Source organism: Protopterus annectens, chromosome 8.part0, assembly GCF_019279795.1.
Source record: "Protopterus annectens isolate FY-2018-M chromosome 8.part0, PAN1.0, whole genome shotgun sequence".
Taxonomy (NCBI): domain Eukaryota; kingdom Metazoa; phylum Chordata; order Ceratodontiformes; family Protopteridae; genus Protopterus; species Protopterus annectens.
This window is the reverse complement of record NC_056741.1, coordinates 788,940,712-788,968,211: the sequence shown is the minus strand read 5'-3', so window position 1 is coordinate 788,968,211 and position 27,500 is coordinate 788,940,712. Positions and strand designations below refer to the sequence as shown.

Here is a 27,500-nt window from a genome sequence, read left to right as displayed (position 1 = left end):
TCAGCTCAGGTTGGACAGTTTGGAGACAAAGCAAGAGAGGCGAGATTGCTTTGGTTTGGACATGTGCTGAGGAGGGATGCTGGGTATATTGGGAAAAGGATGCTAGGGATGGAGCTGCCAGGTACGAGGAAAAGAGGAAGGCCTAAGATAAGGTTTATGGATGTGGTGAGAGAGGACATGCAGGCAGTTGGTGTGAAAGAGCAAGATGTAGAGGACACGTTAAAATTGAAACAGATGATCCGCTGTGGCGACCTCTAACAGGAACACCCGAAAGAAGAAGATGATGACAGTTTCAGAGTGCAATGGCCCCCTCCCCATCTCTGGGGGGGGGGGGGGTCCAATGCTTTTGTGTTTTTGCAACCTTGGAGTAGGCACTGCTAAGTTTATATCCCCTCCCCCCAGGTTTTAAACCTTTTAGTTTCAAGTAATCATGTCAATTAAATGATATAATTATTCACAGTGGATCCCAACTTGAGTGAAGTCTGATCTATTACTGTTCCTCTAACTGCATAGACTGAACTGTGTTTTGGCACTATACTCAGAGGGCATGGCTCAACTAGTCAGTGTTGTGTCAGTCTAACTAGTGATCAAACACAAACTCTTCTGGTGATTAAAGGATGGGAAAACAAGGTTAGGTGACTGAAAAACATAGCAGCAGCAACTCAGGTTGCATGTAAGACATAACTAATAACATGGAATTACAAAAATACTCAGTGAGGTCACAATAGTCACATCTAGAAGCCTCACTTAAAAGATAAAACAATATTAAACAAGCTACACATTCAACTGTAACAATAAAGGGCTACAATTTGCGTTACAAGCACTATGACATTTGAATCAAAAGGTCACTATGCAGTGCCTGAACAGAAAAAGTGAAATCACAGACTTCAGGTTACATAAAGGCTTGACAATACTGGAACACCACATAGGTGCCTTATGAGAGCACCTTAAGGCCCTTTTCCTCTAGTTAGTCTCCTATAGATTGCTGAGGGGTCATTTAGGTTATCTATGCCTGGTTTACAAAGCACCCACAAACCCCACATTTATGAATCGCCTGCATATTTGTAAGTCAAATAGTACCAGAAATACAAGGTCTGGGGACCTGACTTTTGTCTGCGATTTAAACAGAACATGCTGGAGAGAGAGGTGCGTTTCCCAGAGACTGCCTGTTCTATGGAACAGGCTTTCAATCTATGTGAAGCTGAGTTTGTCTATTACCTGGTTTAAGTGCAACATAGACCAGTGAATAGGGAACAGGAAATTTACAGTGGGCTTGGTATCCATGTCCCTTATGGACAGAGGTAGCTTATAAATGCCTGGCTCTCAATGTCCTATTTGGATGGAGGACACCATTATTCTTTCGAGAAAACTTTGCTAGGCTTGGACCCCCTGGATCATTAGGCATATTTATATTCATAGATTGCTACTAGGCTATCACAAAAACATAATATGAAATGACATGTTTGTTTGTACTTTCAAAAAAAATACTTAATTTTTTACCAAAAATGCCACTGTTAGGCCATACTTTGATTCACAAGCTTCCCTGTCACACCTTCCTTTCATTTGTAGTAAATATATTAAGCTCCCTTAGCCATAATCTAAGGAACAAACCATAAAAGCATTAAAATAATTTTCAACTATCTTAAAATGGGACAGGATCTGCAACTAGAGTTAGGCATTACAGGTTATAAACCGATAAACTTGGAAGTTTGCCTGAGTCACTGAAGTGTGAAACGAAAAATACAGTTGTTTAAGTAAACTTACCATAACAGTAGATGTTTGAATGATCACTGCTGTAGTAGCCTCAGCTATACGGGTTATTGTCTGCCAAGAATACAACAGCCAGACAGCTTCCAAAGCTTCACGTCACCTTCCACACATAAAACTGTCATGCATCTGAGCTGACTAAAAGACAAGTTTGGGCACCAAGCCCTTCAGACCTTTCCTGCCAACAGAGAGACTGAGGCGGAGCCCTGAAAGGATAACAACAGGAACAATAAAAAATGTCCACACAATGGCATAAAAACACACCAAAAAGTGAGATAGAGGGAGGGAGCAGCTACTGCAGCAGTGATAATCTGAACATCTAATGTTGTGGTAAATTTACTTACTCAGTTGTACTATGTTCATCATATTGATCACTGCTGCAGTAGACTTGGCTATATGGGTAGATTATCTTAGCTTATTACATTTGGGTGGTAGAAGGAGAAGAGTCAAGGAACCCCTGGAGAATGATCCTAGAGAAGGAAAAGGAAAAATATGTACAGAGGACCAAGTAGCAGCTTCTAAAATACTTCTAGAATCCAACCCTTTCCAAAAAGCCATATATGAAGCCAAGGCCCTGGTAGAGATGACCTTTACCAGACCTGGAATAGTTTTGTTACTAAAAGTACAACAAAAGTTAATAGCCACAGACAACCACTGGAAAATAGTCTGCTTTGACATAGGTTACCCCCTCTTCTTAACTTCACAAGAAATGAAAATTGATCCAAAGAGCTGAAAGAGTTAGTTTTGTCAAGATAGTACCAGAGTTGTCTATGGACATCCAAAGTATGGAGTTTCCTTTCTCCCTTATTTTTAGGTTAAAGTAAACCTGAATACTATTTTAGGCATAAAATAAGGATTAGTTCTCAAAGAAACTCTGTCCCTGTGGAAAATGAGAGTGACTCACCATAACAGATTGTAATTCAGGTACTCTTCTTGCAGAGGTCATAGCAATCAGTAAAACTATTTCCCATGTTATGAACCTCATGTCAGCCAGATTAGCTGGCCTAAATGGAGCAAGTGTTGGCTTCTCTAATACATATTAACGATCTCAAGGATGGACCACCCGGTTTCCTTGGAGGCCTCTTGTGCAAAACCAATTTCAAAAAACATTTTGACAAGAGGCTGCATTGAAAGAGGATCCATGGGCTGACATGCTGAAATAGTATTACAACTATACTCTTAAATAATTTAAACTAACAAGAACACTGTTTAACAGACAATATAAATCTGAGATGCCAACAGTTAACCAAATACAAAGCAAACGTACTCCCCACTTTCTTCAAAAGTTATGCATTCCTAATGACACTTTTGAGTGATGAACACATGTAGCAGTTTAGACATGCAGATGCTTGCTTCTATAAGGTATGTGGTTGTGATTTCTGTTGAGGGAGGGGAATGATGCACATTCAGAACATATCTATATTAAGCTTGCATTACATCAAAGGTAAAAATCACATATGTTTCTCCATAATATTAACCTTTTCTGAGACTGCAAAGATGTCACAACCAAAACTTCATAAAGAGACCACAGAAATATAAATCCTCAAGGGTGGAATGACAATTTTAGGTGCAGTATACACAAGTGTCCAAGTATAAACTCCCACTTGCTGAACAGAGTCCTTTACTAAAGAAAAACAAGTAAATACCTCAACAGCAGTAAAACTGACAAACAAAAAAAAAACAGTAAAAAAAAAAAAAAAAATGGAAGCACAAAGTTTACTTTTTTTAATGTCGATCAAGCGCTTTCTACTCTTGTAGATCGTCAGAAGTACAGTAATATTAAAAAACATTTAAATACCATTTACATAACTCACATAAACAAATAAAAACACTTAGTCAATTATTGTAATAAGCTGTTAAAGACACAAACCCTAAAATACCATAAACAATAGATGTGCAAAAAATTAAAACCTTTATTTACATCTGCCATAATATTGTCGTCTGTGAAGCTCCACTTTATAACTGGCATTGCTATTCAAAAACCAGGAGTGCTGTAAGCATACAACTCTATTTGCCACTTTAACTCTCTCAAATCTAGTTCTCTCTCTCTCGGTCACCATAAAAATCAGTACTACTACGTGGTCAATGACGCAAAAATAAAATTTCCTAAAAGTCTTACATTTCGAACACGTTTGGCAAGTGCATTGTCCATATTCTTAAACTTACTGGCATACAAATGCTCATAGATTCTCTTTCTGAACTGTCTATTCATTTTTCCTACATAAAGTGCCTCGCATGAAAAGCATTTGGTGAGATAGACCAGATACGTAGAACTGCAGGTGAAAAAAACTGGCAATGAGTAATATTTGATGCTACCCGAAACTTCAAAAAATGGACCCTCAAAAATGTATCTACAAACAGAGCAGCATTCCTCAACCACCGAGATGCAGACCAGTACCAGGCTGTGGATCACTTGGTACCGGGCTTCCAGACAGAGTGAAATGAAAATGTGAATGTGTGTATGTATGTGTATGAGTTTATGCGTCTGTCTGCATCTGTGAGTGAATGCGTGCATGAAAGCAGAATGTGTGTGTGTGTGTGTGTGTGTGTGTGTGTGTGTGTGTGTGTGTGTGTGTGTGTGTGTGTGAAGAGTGAGAGTGATCCCTAGCAGCAGCAGCAATGAGGTCTGCATACCTCTTGACCATACCACTCAACATCTTGCACAATAAATCTGGACAGAGCCACAAATAATAGGGACAAACTTTAAATATTGCTTTTATAAACAAAGTCAACAAGGTTGCCATTAGGTCTATGTACCTCTCGACCATACCACTCAACCTCTCACACAACAGATCTGGACACATACCTCTCAACCTCTTACAGCAAGAAATCTACCTCTCAACCGCTTACAGCAAGAAATCTGGACAAAGTCAAAAATAATGGGGGGACAAAGGCCCAAAAATAGGGACACTTAAGTACTGCTCATACAAACTTGGAGAGTAGATAGAAATACAGGTTTTGCATTAGCATGTATTTTCTGACGGGCATGAAGTCTGAAACTCGGCTGTTTGTCATTATTTTCTGACTCCAAACCTCAATGATCTGCTAGAAAACAATTTTATGAGAAACAGACCAAAAATATGAAGCAATAATCTGGACATTCTGCAAATATCTGTACAGTTCAGAGGTATGCTGGACAGAGCCAAATAATAGGGACATATTTTAAATATTGCTCTTATAAACTTAGAAATTTAATAAGGTTGCCATTAGGTTTAAATATTTCTCAACCATAGTAGATCAATGTTATGCAATTAAGCAGTATGTACACTTTTTTTGGTAATTATTGCCAATTGCCTTTTTATTGCACTTTGGAGCTTTTCTCCCTGGGTCTCGGATGGAAAAGGACTTCTAGTTCAGGCCTCTCCAGTAAACAAATGCCTAATAAATATATAAATAAATATTATTATACACGTGCGAAGGCTGGTCCATGGAAAATTGTCTTACATGAAACCAGTCCTTGATGCAAAAAAGGTTGGAGGCCACTGACATAGAGCACTGCTGGCATTAAAAGAAACCCAAAGTTCCAAAAAGGGGCAATCTTTTGTTTTTAATAAGTGTTTTAAAATTACTGGCTTTTTTGTTGAAAAAACAAGGAGCGTCTCCCACTGCTTGCTTAATATCCCTACTTTCTCCAGGAATTCACCAGTGATTCCTTATTACTCTCTTTATAGCATCATTGCCCAAGGAAAAAAACGATGGCATAGAAAGGGACCACTCCCGATAGTTATTATTCAAAACTTTGCCAGTTTCTCCAACTTGTTCCCCAGTGGCTCCCAGATTTACAACTCTGTCAATAACATCTGTGTGGTGCTTCACAGACAAGCTTATTAGAATTGTTTTTATTTGTTGATGTGAATTATGTAACTGGTATTTAAATGGTTTTTAACATCATTGTGCTTATTCTAAAGAAGACCTACAAGGGTCGAAAGCACTTAAATTTACATTAAAAAAGTAAACTTTGCATTTCTTCTGTTTTTTTTTCAGTGTTTTTTATTGAATCCAGGCCTTTACATGAATTTCAAAATGACAGTCTGCCAACATGCATTGTAATCAGTTTTAGCCAAGGGTGGGAAATGTATTAGAAGCCCATAAAATACCTTTACTAAGCTGGCAATATATCACATACCTCTTAACTTCTTAGTGCAAAAAATCTAGACAAAGTCCACAGGTAAAGAATGTAAGCTTTTCAAAGGCAATTCACAGCACCATCTGCAACACGCACTCTATGCTAGTACCACTGACCTCTACTCAATGTTAATGCAATATAAACCCATAATATCTCCAAACTGAGCTGAAATTACATCAGAAAAAAAAACTCTATACATTTTTCCAAAACAATACCTTTTCTGTCACTGGAATTATGTTAGCCCTCTCCCTAATACAGACTGGCATGCAATGACAAACATTATATCAATGAAAGGTTGCCCAAAATACCAACAACTACAATATGAAATGGACTGCGGCCCATCATAAGACATACTTTCCAAAGAAATCTACTAGCAACTTCAAATGGTTTCAGAGATACAGTCTTATATACACAGGCACAACCAATGGGCACATACAGTTATTAGGCTATTTTATTTGTCATTTAGCAAGCAACAAAAGTACAGCTGTGTACACGTATCATAAATGTAGATGTTTGAGTGTATTCACTGTTGCAGTCATCACATTTGGGTTATCCTGCCAGGGGTATCCCTCAGTCGGCCCGAATAACAGAGGCTTAGCATTTCTGCATCGGTCGCTCCAGGACTGATGTCAGGTCGTCAGTGGTATAAAAGCATGCAGTCGACGCCATTACATCAGTTTTTTTTGCCCTAACTGTCAGAAGCCCCCCAAATAGGGAGCTAGGTTATGGTGGAAGATCACCACCAGTAGAAAGTAAATACCAGAAATAAAAGGAATCCCTGTGAGGAGACAGGAAGAGAGAGAGACAAAGGGGATGGAGGGAGGAAAACCAGGACTGCAACAGTGACGACACTCGAACATCTACATTTATGTTAAGTGTACACAACTGTACTATGTTCTTCATGTTTCACTGTTGAAGTCATCACATTTGGGTTGATTCCCAAAGCTGAAGAAATGGGTGGAGGCAGTCAAGAAGACTGTGGGCTGGCTAGGATGCCCTGCAAGACTGCGGTAGCAAAGCCTGTCCTGGATTTGGAAAAGATAGGCAGGTGGTAATGCTTGGTGATGGTATGAACAGATGTCCATGTTGCAGCCTCCAGGATGTCCCTGGTGAGGACCCCTCTGAGAAATGCTGCAGAGGTGGAGGTTGCTCTGATGGAATGTGTCCTGACCCCCTTTGGGGATGGTTTCCTGTGCTGTCTGTAGCAGAAATGGATGCAGTGTGCTATCCATTTGGAGATTGCTTGTTTGGCTATGGCCTTGCCCTCTACTCCTGCTTCGAAATGGACTAGTAATTGATCAGCTTTTATGAAAGATTTAGCCCTGTCCAGATAGAATCTGAGCTGCCTGTGCACATCTAGAGAGTGCAGAATCCTTTCCTCCTTGCTTTGTGGGTTAGGGAAGAAGGTGGGCGAATGTATGGATTGGTTGAGAGCCACAATGGACACCACTTTAGGCATGAAGGATGGGTTAGTCCTGAATGAGACTGTCAGCATGGAAAATGATGAAGGGCTCTACAGCCACAAGTGCTTGTAGCTCTGATACGTTTCTAGCTGAAGTGATAGCCAGAAGCAAGGCTGTTTTCCAAGACAGAAATTTTAATTCTGCTGAAGCTGCAGGTTCAAAGGGGGATAGGATGAGCTTTTCCAACACAAAGTTAAGGTCCCAAGCTGGGGTAGGAGCTGTTCTAGGTGGCCTTACGTTGTTAGCCCCTCTCAGGAACTGTTTGATAAGAGGGTGTGAGAAGAGAGGAGGATCTGTGCTGCAATGAGCAGATACGGCAGAGGCATGAATTTTAATAGAAGAGAAGGATAGACCCCCTGTGTTGTAGGTCTGCCAGGTAATCCAGGATGAGAGATTGGGAGGGCTGTGCCATTCCGGCTCCCTTAGCCTGGATCCAGGTGCAAAACCTTTTCCACTTGTCAGCATAGGATTTCCTAGTGCTGGGGCATCCGGCTTCACGTATAACATCTAGAACTTGTTTGCTCAGGCTGGCAGCTTGAGGGGTGGTCAGGGAATAAGCCAGGCTGCCTGGTTGAGGGTCTGTAATTGGGGATGCATGAATTCTCCATTCTCCTGGGTCAGGAGTGTAGGGATCTGAGGTAGGTGCCATGGTGGCAGGGGTGACAGGCTGCGCAGCAGTGGGTACCAGTGCTGGCGTGGCCAGTCTGGAGCAATCAGGATTGCCCTCGGCTTTTCCTCCCTTATTTTGAGCAGTACCCTTGATTTGAGTGGTAGAGGGGGAAATGCACAGACAGAGAGGCTCATCCACTGGAAGGCTAGGGTATCTACTTTCCAGCCCTAGCTGTGAGGTTCCCTGGTACAGAATTTTCTGAGCTGATGAGTGGAGTGGGAGGCAAAGAGGTCGACCTTCGGGATGCCCCATTTCGAGGTTACAAGGTTGAAGGTGCTGTGGCCTAGCTGCCACTCATGTGGGTCTAGCAGGTTTCTGCTTAAGTTGCCTGCCAGAGAGTTTAGAGAGCCTGGCAGGAATTGTGCTAGCAGGTGTAGCTGCATGGCTGAGGCCATGTGCCAAAGGGTCATGGCAAGCTTGCAGAGAGGATAAGAGTGTGTCCCTCCTTGCTTGTTGATACATCACATCACGGTGGTGTTTGTCTTGATCAGTAGAAGCCCTGGGGAGAGTAGGGGTCTGAAGGCGGTCAGGGCATACTAAACAGCTAACTTTTTGGTTGATGTGCAGATGCATTTGAAATGGGCTCCAGTGGCCCTGAATGCACCTGCCGTCCAGGTGTGCACCCCAGGCATAGTCTGATGCATCTGAGGTCAGAGTCTGGGTGGCGTGGGGTTGTGAGAAGGGAAGTCCCTGGTTGTGGTTGCAAGCTGCTGCCCACCACAAAAATCTTTCCTTAGACAAGGTATCATTGGCATGAGAGTTTCCAGGTCTTGAGAGTGTTGACACCAAAGGCTTTTTAGGTACCATTGTAGTTTCCTCATATGCAGTCTGGCATATGGAATGAGTAAGATGCTGGAAGCCATGAACTCTAGAGCTTGAAGGATTTTCCTTGCGGTTAACTGGGTTCTGGTGGCTAGCTGAGAGAAGTAGTCTGTCAGGTAGGCTCGTTTTTCTGGAGTAAGGAATGCCATCTGTGATGCTGTGTCCAGTCTTGCTCCCAGGAATAAAATGTTTTGTGTGGGGACTAGTTTTGATTTATTTTCATTGATAGTATACCCCAAGGAGGTCAGTAGGTCCTTTACAAAAGTCAGGTGCTGTAACAGCTTTTCCTGACAGTCTGCCTGAATCAGGCAATCGTCTAAGTGGGGGTAAATTTGAATATTTCTTTGTCTGCAAAAAGCAATGGCTGGAGCCAGGCATTTTGTGAAAACTCTGGGAGCAGTGGATACGAAAAAGAGAAGCGCAGAGAACTGCAAGTGCATATATCCTGCCCTGAAATGTAGATATTTCCTGCAAGATTCCCTAATTGGGATGTGTAGGTAGGCCTCTTTTAGGTCTAGGGTGGCTAACCAAGCACCCTTGGAAAGCATAGGTAGAAGCTGCTGGAGGGTGAGCATTTTGAATTTTGGTATCACCAGAAAGGTGTTTGGAATGGATAGATCGTGGATTGGGCGCCAAGTGTCCTCTTTTCTGGGTACCAGGAAGAGTCTGAATAGGAACCTTGGCCTATCTGTTCTGCAAGAACATGCTGTATTGCCCTCATGGACAGCAGGGAAAGGACCTGCTTTTTGGCCTCTGCCCACGGGTTTGGAGGAAGATCTGGGAACCCTTTTGAGTTTGGCAGAGTGTGGAAATAAAATTTGTATCCCTGGGACACTATGTTAAGGACCCGTCGGTCATTGGTAATAGAAGCCCAGTTGCTTGCATGGAAGGAGAGTTTTCCTCCTAGGAGCACAAGCAGGTGTGCAGAGGTAAGGGGTGGAGGTGTAAAGTCATTGTGAGTTCTTACCATAAGGGTGTGGCTTTGCACTCCCTGTTTTTGAAGAGGAGGAACTCCATTGCCTAGATCTCTGCATTCCCTGGGGCTGCTGTCTGGGGTGGGGGTCTGTTTCTCCTGGGTATGGGCTGAGTTGGCCTGGAGGGGGCAGGAAAGGACAAGTGCTTGGAGGGCTTGGAGGCTGGACCTGTAGGAAGTCTAACTGTCTGCACAGATTTAGCTTTTTCTTCCATCTTTTTTAAGACTTCTTCTGCCTTGGTGCCAAATAAATTGTCTTTGTTCAATGGTGCGTCCAATAATTTGGATTTGACATGGTCTGGCAAGGTCTGTTCCTTAAGCCAAGCATGCCTTCTAAGGACAGAGCCGGTGACTGCTGCCCTGCAAGATGCTTCTATTGCGTCAAAGCCACATTGCAAGGTGTGCTTAGTAACTTGACTTGTAGAATGCATTAGCTCTTGTAATTCTTTATTTTCTGCACAAGCAGGAAAGGAAGACATTTTTTGTTTGAGGAGTTCCATGGTATGTTGCTGATATTTCAGCATGTGGAACTGACAATTTAATGCTCTAATAGCAAGAGTAGCAGAGGTGTATACTTTTTTACCCCATCTGTCTAAAGCTCGGGAATCCCTATCTGAGGGGGTGAGATTCTTAGCTGAGGTTGCTTTGATTCCTTTAGGTCCTTGAGAGATTACCTCTGTGTCAGCAGTAGGATTTTTGAAAAGAAATTTGTGAGATTCAGGGACTCCGTAATACCCATCAGGTTTCCTGGGAGCAGGAGGAAGGTTGTCAAGAGTCAAACTGGATTCCATAAAAACATCATCCACAACATTCAGGACAGGAGGAATGGCCAAAGGTCTGTGCTGTAGTAAATCTTAGAATTCCCAGGGTCTCTTTTTTGACTGAGGATAGTCTTGACATTCCCATTGGAAATGCTCCCTTAAAGTATGAAGGGTTTCCCCAAATGAAAAATCCTCGGGTGGAGAGGCAGAAGGAATGCATTCCTCTGCATCAGAACCCTCATAAGCAGACAGAGATTGCATATCTTCATATTCAGAAACATCAGAGTCATCGGACTCCTGCACAAATAAAACTACTGGGGACAAATCTCTTTTTCTTTTGGAAGGGGTAGCCTGGCTTCCCCTACTAAGCATAATAAGGTCTTCTGCCATTTTAAGCATTTGAGATTGAGGCTAGGAAGCAGGTGCCTGAGCTTGGGTCGTCGTCTCTTTGGGCATAGTTTGTACCCTGGGCCTTAGGAACATGGTAGTTTTTGAAAGAACTGCAGATGTGAAAGAAGTCAGTCTGTGTCGAGTATCGATAGTGTAAAGTACTTCCTTGGAAGCCGGTGCCTGCTCAGCGGCTCCAGACCAATCCAAGGTAGAGACATCCGCAGGATCCTTAGTCGAAGAAGAGTCTCATAGCATACCAGACTCCGAAAGGGTCTCGGTAGCGGCCTGCGAATCCATAGAAGCAGGCATCAAAGGCTGCGAAAGCACCTCACTGAGGACCGGAGAACTAACGACTAGCTTAGCGGAAGTGTCGTTAGCAGTTTTGGACCTGTGCGGTCTGTCTCTGTCTTTATCCTTACGTTTTTTTGGACGATTGGTAGTCAGATGACTTACCAAAGCCATAGCGGAATTCGAGGACTGAGAGCGACAATATCTAGCTACAATAAGGGCCCAACAATGTATAGTTCTGGCGTTGAACAAAGCACAAAAGCGACAGCGAGGGACGTCTTGGTCTGGGCCTAAACAGGTGACGCAGTAAGAATTGAAGTCTCGGTGTGGTATTTGTTTTCCACAGGCGAGACAATTGTTAGCTTTTTCTGACATTGGTTAGAGCAAGACAAAAGGATCCCTAATGGGGTACTTAACTTTAGAAGACTACAACTTCAATTCGGAAACGAAAACTCAGGTAACGGCCGACCGGCACACGTGCGAACTGCTTCTGCTTCGAGCTCCTTGGCAAGAAAGACTGATGTAATGCTGTCGGCTGCCTGATTTCAAGCCACTGACGAAGTCAGTCCTGGAACGACAGCAACTGATGCAGAAATACTAAGCCTCTGGTATTCGGGCCGACTGAGGGCTACCTTTGGCAGGATAACCCAAATGTGATGAATGCAACAGTGAAGCATGAAGAACATCAGTACAAACATATGCAGAGTCATGACTGAGCCTGAAGCTCAGTACATATCAGAAAATACCTTTACTGTGTTATAACATAAGAACTAAAAATAATATTTCTCAATATATTAGTATTTTCTAAATTTTAAATATTCTAGCAAAAAAAAAAAAATTGGTTTTTGCAAACTAACATACACAAAATCAAAATGCTGCCATCTCAATCTAAGTTCTGTGGTGTACACAGACAAAAACCAGACTAAACCTGGATGACCCAGGTTTGATTATCAGCTTGGTCACTGAATAGACTGAGGCAAGGGAGAATGGCAATAATTAACTGTTGCTGGCACACTCATCCTAGTTAGGGTTACCACCTGCCCCACTTTGCGAGGGACAGTCCCCTCTTTGGGCAGTTGTGTCCTGCAAAAAAATTGTAAAAATGGCAAATGTCCTGAGTTATTAGGACAAAATTATTTCATATATTTTATGTAATAGTTGCATAAAACAGTTATTCTGTATCTGAAACACGTAAATGTTATAAGAAACAGCATAAGCAACTAAAATGCTACAAGAATAAGCTTTTATTTAGGCAAAAAAGTGAAGTTCTGTCCTTTGTACTGGCCATGGGTATGTTTTGACCTGTAAAATCTGATGTTTGTACCACAATTGTCCCACTTTGGGCATTTGAAAAGGTGGCAACCCTAATCCTAGTTGAGGGGAATAGTGTAATGCACTGCACCTCTGACCCCAACAAGACAGATGGTGTACTGCCAGTAGCAGTTATCCAATCATATGGCTCCTGTCGCATGTACGCTAGAGAGGCAATCCCAAGGCACACTCAAGCACACAGAAGCCCCTGGAGCAGATTTCACAGCTGCCACCAGAAAGGAGTTAGGTGGGGAGGAAGTTCACATCCCAGCCAGAGAACAAATGTGCTCTAGGGCCTCTTGTCCAGGCTGGGGACAAATAGGCTGTATTTTGCCCAGGATAATGAGTACATAAAGTGCCGAGTGTGGAAGGCCTGAAGCTGGGGATAGTGAGTGATTAAAAATAATGCCTTTAGCATTGTTAGCTTGCACAGTACTCTACATAAAATGACGTAGCCACTGCTCTTGTCCTGAGAATGAGAAACTCAGAAACCTAGTATTATAGTGACCCTAGTATTATGCTCAAATAAAGACAACATCTGCAACATTTCCAAAACATTCAGTATAAAAGTGTAGCAAACACAAAAGCTATCAAAGACAAAAACAGGGCATTTTGTCTTTAAACTTTAAAAGACTACTCGTTTTTACATAAAAGAGATTCTCATTCTTTGAGAATGTGGCAAAAATTGATTGCATTTTCAAGGATTCCTTTGTCTTTGAAGTTTTGGAAACACTCACTAGAAATATTTAATAGTTAACAGTTCCAGTATGCTGCTCTGAAAATGTCATGAAAATGTCAAAACATTTTGGAGATAATGACTGCGTACAGAGACCAAACACAGCAAAAAAAAAAAAAAAGACCAGTAGTAAAAAGATAAAAGTCTTACCTTAAGAATAGAATTATCCTGCCTTGTATTTTTTGTATCATAGCCTTCAAGCAAGCAGCGTCTAGTAGTGTTTCCAGAACCAGCAAACTCTGCAAGATTCAAGTCTGCAAAGCCAAGCTGTTGGAATGTAAATTGACATAATTGGGGTTGTTTCATTTTTAAGAATGATGAAGCATGTAGTACATGCAAACAAAAACACACAATTACTTTCAACTTTACATAAAGCATAATCTAGAACAGTTTCTGATAATACATTTCTACAAAGGCAATTAAGGCAGCAGAATTTCTTCGAAGCTTACAGCTGGGTAACAGTGCCTTTCCTCTTGTACTTGTCAATTCATTGTATCACTGTTTTTAATAAGAGTTTTGTGCCAGCACAGCAACCTCATTTACAGTACACGCTAGCCTGTACAAACTTTGAGTTACCCCACAGCACCTTCAGGATTTCAGTGGTAGGGCAGTAAACTGCAATCACAGTAAAAATAAAGGTAAATTTTGTAAATTAGAATATGGTAAAATGCAAACTGACACTGCAAGAAGTGTGAAATCATCACTGCTGAAAGCAGTCTCACGCTCTCTCTCTCTCTGTGTTGAAGAATTAACTGAAATGTTGTGTACAACACGCACTTGTCTCATCCTTATTTGAGGACTCTTACAGCAATACAGCGCATGGACGGAATCTCAAGCAGCAGATCAAGCTTGAAAATAAGATATGTACTCACCATAACGTTCCATGTTTGTAGTCCATCTCGCCTTCATTCTACGCTAGTTAGGTTCCGGTTCCGACTCGGCCTAATTCAAAAGCACGAGAGTTTACGCTGGCTCGTGGCTATACTCTATTCCAGGATCCTCAGGGAAGATTATCCAGATATAGTTTGCAAGTGAAAGCATGATTATTTACCTATGATTAAACCAACATGTCTAAACAAGACTCAGAAGAGAATCAGAGACTCCATAAATCCAATCATAATAAGAAAATGTCCGCCTGATCATCCAGGAGCGAAGACGGGAGAAGGAGGGTGGAACACAAGAATGAATGCGAGACGGACAACAAACATGGAACGTTATGGTGAGTACATAACTTATGTTGTCCTATCTTGCCTTCATTCTACATTGGTTGTGACAGCGTCCCTAGTAACTTCTTTCTTGGGTGTCTCAAAGGAAAATACTCTTCAGAACGGTGGACCCAAAAAAGGTCAATTGTACTTTGTAATGAGTGATAAAGGTATGAGACTTTACCCACGTTGCTGCTGCACAAATGGAATCCATAGGAAGCCTGGCCTGGAAGGCAAAAGAAGTTGCAATAGCTCTTGTTGAATGGCCCTAGCTGTCTCTTTTGGGAATTGTATGTGTAGGAAATGCAGTCTGTGAGCAATTTAGAGAGAGTATGACCTTTGACACTGGAAATCCTTTCTGTCTGTCTGAAAAGGACACAAAAAGCTGGTCCGACTTTCTGAAATCTTTAGTTCTATGCATGTACAAACACAGTTGTCTATGTACGTCCAACTGGTGTAATCTATATTCTGCCTTGTTGCCATAGTTTGGGAAAAAAAATGGTAAGTCAATGGACTGATTTAGGTTGGTCTCTGAGGACACTTTCGGTAGAAAGGAAGGGTTGGTCCATAAGGAGACTATCGTTATGAAAAATTATGTATGGAGGATGTACAGACAAAGCTTGGATTTCAGACACTCGCCTGGCTGAGGTGATGGCCACCAATAATGCTGTCTCATGACCAAAACTTTATGTCACTTGATGATGCAGGTATGAAGGGAGGTAGAATTAAAGAGGACAGAACAAAATTTAGGTCCCATGGAGCTGGAGGTTCTTTCACTGAAGGCCTTAGTAAGAAGGTACCTACTAGAAAGGCTTTACACAGTCTGTGGGACATGATTCATAGTCCCATTTCCCAATATGGAAGTTTGATATAGCGGCTAACTGCACTCTAATTGTAGACATTGCCATGCCCTTGTTATAAAGTCTAGCGAGAAAGTCTAACACTGCTGTGATGGGGGCTGTAAAGGGATCTACGTTGTTTTTGGAAGCCCAGTGTGAAAATCTTTTCCATTTACTAGAGTATAATTTTCTACTTGGTGCTTTGTGAGAGGAAATCAATACACATCTAACTGCAGGGGAGATGTCATAGAGCCTGTCTATTTGTGGAACTAGAGCAGTCAAGCTGTCAAATTTAAGGTTTGTAGCGATGGAAGGAACATCCCCGACGAATGAGTCAGAAGGTCTGAAACAGAGTCCAGAATACACAGTTCCTCCAGGATATGGGGCCACATAAAGGGGAACCAAATTTGCCAAGGCTAGAATGGTGCAATGAGAAAGAATCACTGTGCTTTTCAATGTGCTGGCTTTCTGAAGAACCTTCAGTATCAGGGGAAACGGGGGGAAAGAGTAAGGGAGTCCCAGGGGCCAATTGTGTACGGGCACATCCCTTGGTGACTGCCCCGGAGGGGGAAATCAGGGCAAAGTAGTTGCTGCATTTGGCACTCATGGACATGGTGAAAAGGTCACAGCAGGGCTGGTCCCATTGGTGGAAAATCTCTTCCACAACCTCTTGTTTTAGGGACCAGTCATGAGGCATCAAAATAGCTCTGCTGAGTTTGTCCGCTATCACGTTGGATTTCCCCGGGATATAAGTTGCTATCAGAAAACACTGAGAAGAGACTGACCACTGCCATACTCTTTGTTCCTCTTGACATATTGGGTAGCATTTGGTTCCTCCTCATTTGTTGACGTACCACACTACTGACATAAGTCTTGGAATGCTTGCAACTTAAAGAGCACTGCTCTCATCTCCAGGACATTGATATGCAAGTGGTTCTCATGTTTCTGCCAGACACCTTGGACAGTCTTTCCCAGATAATGCCCCCCACCCCACGCTATCTGAGAAGCATCTGTGGTCACTGTGGATACTGGTTGTGGGAAGACAAACAATTGGCCTATAGTCAATTGAGTGGAATGAAGCCACCAGTGTAGGTCCTTTTTGCAGGATTCTGTGATTATGATCTTGTGTGACAGTAGTAGATCTTACATGGACCACTGTGAAAAGAGCAGCCATTGAAGAACTCATGTGTAAACACACTAGAGGTAACAAAATAATTCCAGCCGCCATAGTGCCCAGAACCTGCAAGACAATTTTTGCCTGAGCTTTCCTTTTGCATAAAAGATTCTCGATTTGGTGGAAAAGGGACTCAATACTTTCTGGAGTAAGTTTGGCCACATTTTTTTTTTTTAGTCTAGTTTAGTTTTAGAAAGGGGAGTATTGACTGCCGTGTCACCATCCAGAACTTCGATTTCTTGATGGACTTGTTTAGTCTGCTGAGATCCAGAATGGGCCTCCAGTCCCCTTTCTTCTTTGGAACTAAAAAGAACCTTGAGTAAGTTTCGGATCCAATCTCGTCTGAGGGGACATTTGGGATGACTCTTTTTTTCTAGCAACTTTTGTACCTCTAGAGTTGCATAATCCCCTTGACTGGGTGGAACATCTGGGAATGACTGTTTTTCTAATGGGGGAGAAGAAAAGGTTATGTAATAACCTCTGGATATGATTGTTTTTACGCATTTGTCTTGTGTCATTTCTAGCCAGATGTTCGGGTACAATGAGAAGCGACCCCCGACTGCCTCCAGAGATGGACAGATGGGCCTCCTCTCAGGAGTGCTAAAAGGGCTTTCCAAGGAAGGAGACCCGGTTACCCTGGTTTTGTGGACCCCCTCTGCTGTGAGGTCAGCATCTTCCATTGTTACTTCCCCCTCTGCACCTAGGGGAAGAATCACCACATGCATCAGGAAAGGCTCTTTGGGACTTGCAGAACCACATCTTTCCCCCCTACTGACCTTTGGGATAAGGTCCAGTGGAAAGGGAAAAACTGACTCCCATGCCAGATAGAGTCTTTCCCTCCTGTTCGCACCAGGTCAAGGTCTCTAACTTTGGGCCCAAACAAGGACGAGCCATCAAAAGGAGCGTTAATGAAGGAAGACTTACAGGGTTCAACAAAATTGCAAAAGCACATCCAGAAATATCTCCTAAGGAGATTCCTGTACCCGATGCCCTTCTCGCTCCATCAGCCACGTAAGAAATCAGTATCATGGAGGACGTTTACCATGGAGTTTACGGTGGAGAGCTGTGAGGAAATCTTATCTGAAACCCCTGCAGCTATGATATCTTGAAGGGTATCTCCTACCACTTTCAGGAGATCCCTCTGTAGTCTCATAAAATGGGTCAGGTAATTCAGCGATCTAAGTGTAAATGCCGCTGAAGGAAAAAATACACTTATCTGTCCAGTGTTCAAGAGTCTTTGTTCGGTGGATGAACAGATGAGGAAGTCTCCAACAATTCCTTCTTTCTGGCCGCTGCCATCACCATATCGTCTACTGGGACGCCCTTGCAAAGAAAATCTTTTTCTGCAGGTGCTGTAATGAATTTGTTTGGTCTCCTCGGAACAGGTTCCACTGAATCCGGAGAGCCTCACGCCTTCTGACTAATTACATTCATCAACTGATCAAAAGGTGGAGTCACCCAAGAGGTGGAAGAGCAAGACCCAAAACCTCCAGGTACACCAACTCGTCCTCAGAAGGATTGGTGGGCTTCCAGCTACCCCTCTGCTTAATAATCTCCAGGATGTCTGCAAAGGAGACATCTTCAGAGGGGGACCGTGGGGACCCTTCTGACTCATCCAGATTGGTGCCTGAGGTGATGGACTCTTCTGGGGAGTCGATGTGCTTCCTCTTGCACAATCTATTCTGAGGGACCTCCTCAGAGGGGCACTCTGGGGAAAGTTCGGAAGAGAGAGTTTTTCCCGCAGGGCTTCCTGGGGCTGATGCTGAGACCAACACAGGTGCTTCTGGGAGAAGAGCACTTGAATCAGAGAGTGGAGTAGTCTGAGATGACAGCACTGTCTCCATCAGCTCAAAATCCCCCTCACCCCACTCTGAGAAGGTCTCTGGCTCCAAAGAACCAACAGACCGACCCCGCAGCAAAGCGGTTGCCTCCGAAGCCGATGTAGGAGCCGAACTCAACTGCACTGAAGCCCCGAGATGTAGAATCGGCTCAGACAGCTGTCCGATCTAACTCTCCTCCCCAGATCCGAAAGGAGAGCGTCGAACCGATGATCCTGTTGGAGGTCTCAGTGTCAACGTTTCCACTGTGATTGGGTCCAAGTGCTCCGGCTGCAAAACCCAAGGTTGGGTCGGAGAAGGAACCGAAGAGGGAGAAGAGGTCTTGGTCGGCTCCGGTTCCTTCTGGGTCAGAGTCGACAGAATTTTTCCCAGTGCCAGTATCCAAAGGAGTCTCCTCACCACTCGCTCCACATCATCATCATCCGATAAACTTCTGGAGGATCGGGAGGATATGGATGGAGACCTTGCCTTTTGTAGGATTGGAGATTTTAGAATCGGAGTTTCCGGCTCTAATACCTGGGACCAGCTCCGAAAAGTACAGTTTTGTACCTACCATAAATGTAGATGTTCGAAGATCCACATTGCTGCAGTCCTTACTTATGGGTAGTCCGCTGTCCTCGGTCGGCCCGAATACCAAAGTATTAGGCTGACGTCGGTCATGGGCGCCTAGATCTGACATCAGAGCGTCAGGGTATAAAGGCGCATGACCGACGTCATATCCTCAGTCTTTTCTTGCCCCAGATGTCAGAAGGCCAAACCAGAAAGGCCACAGCCAAAAACAGAATACCTCCCAAAAACATGCCCAACAACAACCATCACCTAAAGCATAGCACCAAGTCTAACTACAGTGGGGAAGGAGGGAGGGTATTGGACTGCAGCAATGTGGATCTTGAACATCTACATTTATGGTAGGTACAAAACTGTACTATGTTCTTCATCTCACATTGCTGCAGTCCTTACTTATGGGTAGAATCCCAAAGCAACGGGAAAGGGGGGATGGTAAAAATCATAAAGCATTAGGGGCCACTAAAATGCCCTGTAAAATTGCAGTGGCAAATCCAGCCCTAGACTTAGAATAAAGAGGAAGGTGGTAATGTTTAGAAAAGGTATGCACTGAACTCCAAGTAGCTGCCTCCAAAATGTCTTTGTAGCTACCCCTTAGAAAGGCCGTAGAAGTAGCAGTAGCCCTAGTGGAATGAGGCCTGATTCCAGCAGAAATCTCCTTACCATGATGGGAATAACAGAAAGAAATACAAAACCCAATCCATTTAGAAATAGTTTGTTTTGAAACAGGTTTACCCTATGAACCCAAAGCAAAAGAAACAAACAATTGCTGAGACTGTCTGAACTCCTTGGTTCTGCTCAAATAATAACGCAACTGCCTGTGAATATCCAAAGTATGCAAAATTTTCTCCCCTTTATTTTGGGGGTTTGCATAAAAAGTAGGCAAATGAATAGTTTGATTTAAGGCCACACTAGAAACCACCTTAGGCATAAAGGAAGGATTAGTACGTAAAGATACCCTATCCTTATGAAAAACCAGGAAAGGCTCCACTGCCATGAGGGCATGTAATTCAGAAACCCTTCTTGCAGAGGTAATGGCCAACAAAAAAGCAGTTTTCCATGACAAATACTTTAACTCGGCAGTAGCTGCAGGCTCAAAAGGTTGTAGAGTGAGTTTTTCCAACACAAAATTGAGATCCCAAGCAGGAGTAGGAGCTCTACGTGGGGGTCTTATATTCTTTGCCCCTCTAAGAAATTGCTTAAACCAAGGATGAGAGAATAAAGGAGGGTCACAATCATAGTGAGCAAAAATGGCTGCAGCATGGACCTTTACTGAGGAGAAAGACAAACCCTTGTCCAATAACTCAGTAAGATATTGAAGAGCAACACTTAAATCAGGTTTGGAGACATCAAAGTCCTTTCCTTTGCTCCAAATAAAAAATCTCCTCCATTTATCAGCGTAAACTTTCCTGGTACTAGGCCTCCTGGCCTCCAAAATAACATTCAAAACTTGTTGTGGAAGCTGAGACCCTCCAGAGTCTAAAACAGAATATGCCAGGCTGTTAGATGTAGAGACTGAATCTTGACATTGAGGAAGTGACTGTCCTCTTGTGACAAAAGGTGCGGGATCAAAGGCAGAGGCCATGGAGGTTCTTGTATTAAGCTCCGCAGTAGTGGGTACCAGTGTTGTCGAGGCCAATCCGGTGCTATCAAAATCATGGTTGGCTTGTCTTGTCTGGCCTTCAAGAGTACCTTGGGAAGAAGAGGCAGAGGCGGAAAGGCATATACATGCAGATTGTTCCAACTGAATGATAGAGCGTCCACCTTCCAAGCTGTGTGATGAAACATTTTTGTGCAAAACTTTGGCAACTGGTAATTTAGTGGAGAAGCGAACAGATCTATGTCTGGAGTTCCCCATAACACTGTCAACTGTTGAAATACATGAGGATCCAATTTCCACTCGTGAGGATCCACTATTTGTCTGCTCAATACATCTGCTAAGGAGTTCTGTGCTCCTGGTAGAAACCTTGCCTGAAGATTGAGGTGTAGATTGAGAGCAGTTTCCCACAGAATCATCGCTTGCCTGCAAAGAGGGTAAGAATGGGTTCCCCTGCTTGTTGATGTACCACATGACAGTAGTGTTGTCTGTTTGAATCAACACCTGCCCTGGGTGAAGTAAATCTTTGAAAGCCATCAATGCAAACTGGACTGCTAACATTTCCTTCAAGTTGATATGCAAATGTTGGAGTTTGACAGGCCACGTGTTTTGCACCCATTTTCCATTGAGGTGTGCTCCCAAGCCTTGTCCGAGGCATCTGTCGTTAGAATCTGACTCGCCTCTGGCCGGGTCACAGAGAGTCCCTTGTTTAGGTGACATTCCTGAGCCCACCACAAAAACTCCTTCGAATGCAAGGTATTATCTGAATGACAGTGTCTAGATCTTGGCAGTGCTGTGTCCATACATTTTGAGATACCATTGAAGCTTCCTCATATGCAATTTGGCATTGGGAAGCACCAGAATACAAGATGCCATGAACCCCAAGGCTTGAAGGACTGTCCTTGCAGTCAGCCTGGACCGTAGAGACATTTGATGGAAATAAAGAGAAAGGCTTCTTTGTTTGTCCGGGGTCAAAAAGCCATCTGGGAAGCTGTATTCAGTCTCACACCCAGAAAGCACATGTCCTGAGAGGGTACTAGACTGGACTTTGTTTCGTTCACAGAATACCCTAGGCATCTTAACACTGCCATCACATACTGTAGATGATGAAGAAGTTAGTCCTTTTCTTGTGCAATAATCAGGCAATCGTCCAAATAAGGATAAATCTGTATTCCTCTTAGTCTGAAAAAGCTATCACTGGAGCCAGAACCTTTGTGAACACTCTGGGCAGTAGATAAGCCAAAGGGCAATGCAGAGAACTGATAATGTAAATTTCCAGCCCGAAACGCAGGTACCTCCTGCAACTGGGCCTGATAGGAACATGAAGGTAAGCCTCTTTGAGATCCAGAGTAACCATCCAGTGATCCTTTCCCAACAGAGGTAAAAGTTGTTGTAAAGTCAGCATCTTGAACTTTGGAATGTCCAGGTAAGTGATGAGGATAGATAAATCCAAAATTGGTCTCCACGTGTTCCCTTTCTTTGGAACTAGAAACAGGCGAGAATAAAATCCTAGGCCCACTTCTGACAGAGGAACTGGCTGTATAGCTCCTATTTGAAGAAGTAAAGAAATTTGTCTGCGAGCCTCTATCCTTTGCCGAGGAGGGACGTCTGGCATGCCTTTGAAAGGAGGCATGGTATGGAAATAGAACTTGTAACCTCGGTTTATAATGTCCAATACCCATTTGTCTTGGGTGACTAAATGCCAATTTTGCTTGAAAAAGCCAACTTTCCTCCCAAAGGAGCTGCCAGGCAAGAAGAATCTGGCAGCTGAAAATGTAGGTCATTGGGCCTGTTTACGAAAGGACTGGCCCCTGCCCTCACCAGCAGATTGAGCAGGCGAACTCCATTGTCTCGGCCTGAAAGTACTCTGAGCTCTGCCCCTACCACGCCTAGATCTACCCCTAGACTGAGAATCAGAAGAAGGTACGTCCACCCCTTAGTAGGCCAATTTCTACTAAACTTTGGAGGTTGTACCTGCAAAAATCTTTCACAGTCTGCATAGACTTAGCCTTGTCTTCCATTTTCTTTAAGACTGACTCCACAGGAGGACCAAACAAAACTTCAGACTGTAAAGGGGCATCCAGAATTCTAGACTTAACATGCTCAGACAAATTCTGATCCTTAAGCCAGGCGTGCCTACGAATAACTGAACCAGTGGCAGCCACCCTAGAAGAAGCCTGTAAAGCATCAAAACCACATTGCAAAGAGTGCTTACCCACCTGTTCAGAAACATGCACTAAATCCTGCAATTCTTTACACTCTATGCCCTCTGCCAAGGCATCCACTTTAGACCTTAGCTGAGAAAGGAGGAAATTCTGATACTTCAACATATGAAACTGGCAGTTCAAAGCTCTCATTGCTAAAGTAGAAGAGGTATACACCTTCTTACCCCATCTATCCAAAGCTCTAGCTTCCTTATCCAGAGGAACCGGATTCTTAACAACAGAGGCTCTAACACCCTTAGGCCCCTGACTAATAGTTTCTGGGTCCGCCCTAGGACTCTTATACAGATATTTATGAGCCTCAGGCACCCTGTAATACCTGTCCGGTTTAACTGAGGCAGGAGGCACAGAATCTGGATTAAGGGAAGCTTCCGAGAAACATCTGAAACAACATCCAAAACCAGAGGTATAGCTAAGGGTCTATGCTGTGGTAAAACAAGAACTCCCTAAGTCTCTTCCGTGAATCAGAGTAATCCTGTCCCTCCCACTGAAAATGCTCCCTCATGGAATGCAGAGTTTCTGAAAATGAAAAATCCTCTGGAGGAGAAGCAGAAGGAGTGGAATCCTCTGCATCAGAATCAGAATAAGGAGGCAAATCTTGAATGTCTTCAGCAGAAGACTCTGAATCATCTGAGGCCTGCTCCAAACTTTCCAACTCTGGCTCCATCCTGGGCCTTTTATCAGGAGGGGGCATAGAACCTCTAATTAAAGTAATCAAATCCTCTGCCATTTTAAGCATGTGCTTTTTAGGCACAGACCCTGAAGAACCAGAACTGACACCAGAGGAAGGCAAGACAGACCTGCCCTTAGAAGGAGTCTTAGAAACAGTAGCAGAAGGCCTAACCACCTTAGGCATAGAAGGGAGAATAGTAACCTGCGAGGCCCCTTCAGCCTGCCCTGCCTCCTGAGAGGCCACATCCTGTAAAATCAAAGTTTCCCCCTGGGACTCAACAGAAACTTCAGCCGGATCCACCTGTACAGCTGTAGCTTCTAAAGGTCCGGCGTCCGAAACGGACGAATCATCCTGCCTAGGCTTTAAAGATTTGTCTTTGCGCTTCTTAGTAGAAGCAGGCGTCGGAACATCCGACGGCATATTATAATTACACCTCTTGCCAAAGACTAACCTAGCGCAATCTAACCTCCGTTTTATAGTGCGCTTATTAAACCTAGCACAAAACCGACACCCGACTACGTCGTGTTCCGGTCCCAAACAAGGAATGCAAAGCAAGTGGTAATCCCTATGCGGTATCTGTTTCCCACAAGAAATACAATTATTCACTTTTTCTGACATCTGGTAAGTAACTGAGGCAAGAAAAAACAAAAATATTCTAGCGGGTACTTAGCCAACTTGGTATCGGTCTGAAACTCCAGCGAAAAATTTCAGAACGCCGAACGGCACTTGCAACGCTGCTTCTGCATCGGACCATGCAGCAAAAAAGACTGAGGATATGACGTCGGTCATGCGCCTTTATACCCTGACGCTCTGATGTCAGATCTAGGCGCCCATGACCGACGTCAGCCTAATACTTTGGTATTCGGGCCGACCGAGGACAGCGGACTACCCATAAGTAAGGACTGCAGCAATGTGAGATGAAGAACATCTGGCATTCGATCGGCTCCAGAACTGCAATCGGAGTCAATGAGGGAGACTTTTCAGAACCAAGAGCCCTTGGTTCTGAGCCAGATTGAATTACCATTTTTTAGGTGGTTTCGAAGATGGAGCTGAGGTCATTGCTCTTTTGCCCAACTTCTCCGATTTAGATGAAGAAGAAGATGAGGATTTGTCAAGTTTAGATTTAGAGTGCCGAGTCCCTTCTAGAGCTTCTGTAAAAGGGGTTTTCAGTAAGCCTCTTACAATCAATTTGTTCCTGCACTCCAGCAACACCCTGGAGCTACATGCATGACAAAAGGATCAGGATTCTTGTAGGTGGAGGCACCCAGGCAGTAAACAACTGGTATGCCCATCTGTCAGGGACATTTTTGCTTGCCTTTTATCACACTTTTTGAAAACAGACAGTTTTGGTTCCTTAGAATCCTTAGACATATTGAAGCTACACAAAAAACTAACTCTAAGAAGTAGCTTAATAAGAGCCTTTTAACACCCACAAAACCAACACCACCAAGTTTACCAATATATATAATCAAGATCGATAAGCTACAGAGAACACTAACTTGTTAATTAAAAAGGAAACTTAACAATAATATATATGTATGTATATATATATATATATATATGTATGTATATATATATATATATATATATATATATATATATATATATATATATAAAAACAACAACGGAGCAGTCCTCTAACTTAAACGGACTCCCACAACAAACAATGAGAAAGAACAGGAAAGGGAAGGAACAGCCCTCTAACTTAAACAAGCTACCTTCTAAGGATACAACAAGCTCGGTAGGGATAGGTTTAAACGACAATAACACAAACAGGCCTAACGAACAGCGACAGCCAAACAACACAAACAGAAAAAAAACCTGCCAAGTAGAGGATTAATACTTCTCCTAAGCACTAACTGTAAAAATGTTAAGAAATGGTGGAAAAAGAAGAAATATAAAGAAGAAAATTTTCACTTAGCCAGGAGCCAGTGTGGAAGTCACCCGATCTGCTTGAGCAGCAAACGAGATCTGGGTAATCTTCCCTGAGCATCATGCGATAGGATAAAGCCTCGAGCCAGTGAAAGCTCTCGAGCTTTTGAATTAGGCCGAGTCAGAACCGATGCTCAGTTCCAAACCCAACCACCATGGAATGAAGGCGGGATAGGACAACATAACATTAACAGTTATGACAGCCACAGACAGTTATATAAAGTGTAGTACCATCTTTCCAAATCCAGCACTCCTGAAATGAATATCCATAGGTTCATAGGTTCATAGGTTCATACTAGGCTATCTGCCCGAGGGCATTTACAAGCCTAGCCCATAGTTTTGTGGCTTACGCCACCCCTTTAGTATGGGGAACTATACCCATTATTTTGCTGTGCCTCTGTTGAGCAGTGACACTGAGGTAATCCCTGGGGTATATCTGCGATCTCCCATCCATTGGTCAAGATTTCTCTTGAACAAGGCCAGCCAGGTGCTCTGCCTCACATATACCGGGATTTTATTCCACAGCATAGGGAGTCTTTGGGTGATGATTTCGTTAATATTTATGTTTACATGTTCTATCACTATAGTTTAATGGTTTGCGCTGCAAAGTAATGCAAAAGTCGATCAAATAAGTTGAAGTATTGTGTGTCAACAAAAGTAGTTGTTGATGAATGGCAACTTAATCACGTGTGTGTGTGGGAGGGGGTATATATAATCTATAGTGGCAATTATTGCAGCTGAAACCAGCAGTCTTTACACAATTTATTTTATGTGCAAATAAGGCAGATTCCTCCAAAGTCATACAGTTAAAAATACAGCAAAAATTTTTGGCTCAGTATTGTACTGCTGAGAAACTGCCTCTGTTGGAACCTCTTATCTCTGGATTCCTCATGAAGAAATAGTTTCAAAGTTCTACACTAGATCTTTTCTTCACTGTAGTGGATTCCCTCTCCCAGAGTTGCTGCTCTGATCACCTAGTCCCTTTTTTAGTTATGTAAGCCTAAAGATGTTGCGTGTTTTGCCAAATATCACACAAGATTTAACCCCCACTTCCTGAGGGAAAAACATGTCAGGATGGGAATGAACTTGTAGATACCCATCCCATCATCAAGGTTAATCTTGAAGGAGATAAGTAAGCCACTCTAATTAATATACAGGTGCAATTTGGTAAGGAATTTATTCCTCCAACATGTTTCATTTACGTTTAGTGGGGGGGGGGGGTTCAAATCCTTGATTCGGGTATTTATATATCCATTTGTCTTATGAATGTACAGGAGATCCATTAGGGTAGAGTCTTTAATGGCATGGAATTCTAAACATAGATTTCCATGCAGGAGATTAAAGAAATAAGCAGAGAGATAGGGCTTCTAGCCTGCCATCATATTTTTGAACATAAACCTTTGGGGACTTCCTAGTTGCACGATATGTCTGGCTAGTTGCATGCCAATAGGAGCACTGTATTCAATAACTTGTACATTTAGGGCATGGTATACCGGGACATTACATCCTCTTACCTACTGATGCAACATGGAAGCCAAAGGTGAGGGAACTGTCCACCCAAGTTCTGAGATCCCAGAGATCTTTAAGTTGTAGATGAGGGCCATTTCCGAAAGGTGACAATGCTGCACATTTTGACACAAGCTTGAGCCCGTTCTGTGTACACTATTGGTTTGTAAGGATTAGCTCTTGCTGAAGTGCTTGTAAACAGGGAAACAGACAAGGAAACCCGGCTTACAGTCATCTGCAAATGTGGTAAGCCATAGGCCAGGATTTTCAGCACTGAGATAAGAAAAGTATATACAAAAAAGGATGGGGTCCCAATACTGGGCTCCTTAGTACTCTACTGGTTACTTTCTGAATTAGCATTTTCTACCTTAACTGTATGAGTTCAAGCCTTCAGTCAGTCTGTATTCCATCTTACTACGCAAAGGTCTAAGTTCAGATCTTTTAACTTGTTTACAATACCAGTATAGGGTGCAGTGTTGAAGGCCTTGGCCAGATCCAGATATGCTGTGTAGACAGTGGCCACTTTGTTACTTTCACAAAGAAGCTCACAAAACTGTAGTAGTCATGATCTGTCCTTCAAAAAACCAAACTGTTATGGGTCCAGTTGTATGCGACATTAAATAATGTAGTTTAAGAAATCAGC

General features: G+C 43.1%; 1 protein-coding gene across 1 annotated transcript in view; it reads right to left on the bottom strand.

Annotated features, from left to right (window-relative positions):
* Window positions 1–27,500, bottom strand: part of FAM102B (family with sequence similarity 102 member B) — a 478,587-nt gene that overhangs the window by 310,014 nt on the left and 141,073 nt on the right. Inside the window, exon 4 of the mRNA XM_044080258.1 lies at window positions 13,458–13,574. Coding sequence (XP_043936193.1) covers window positions 13,458–13,574 — 117 coding nt within the window. The remainder of the gene's footprint in view (window positions 1–13,457; window positions 13,575–27,500) is intronic.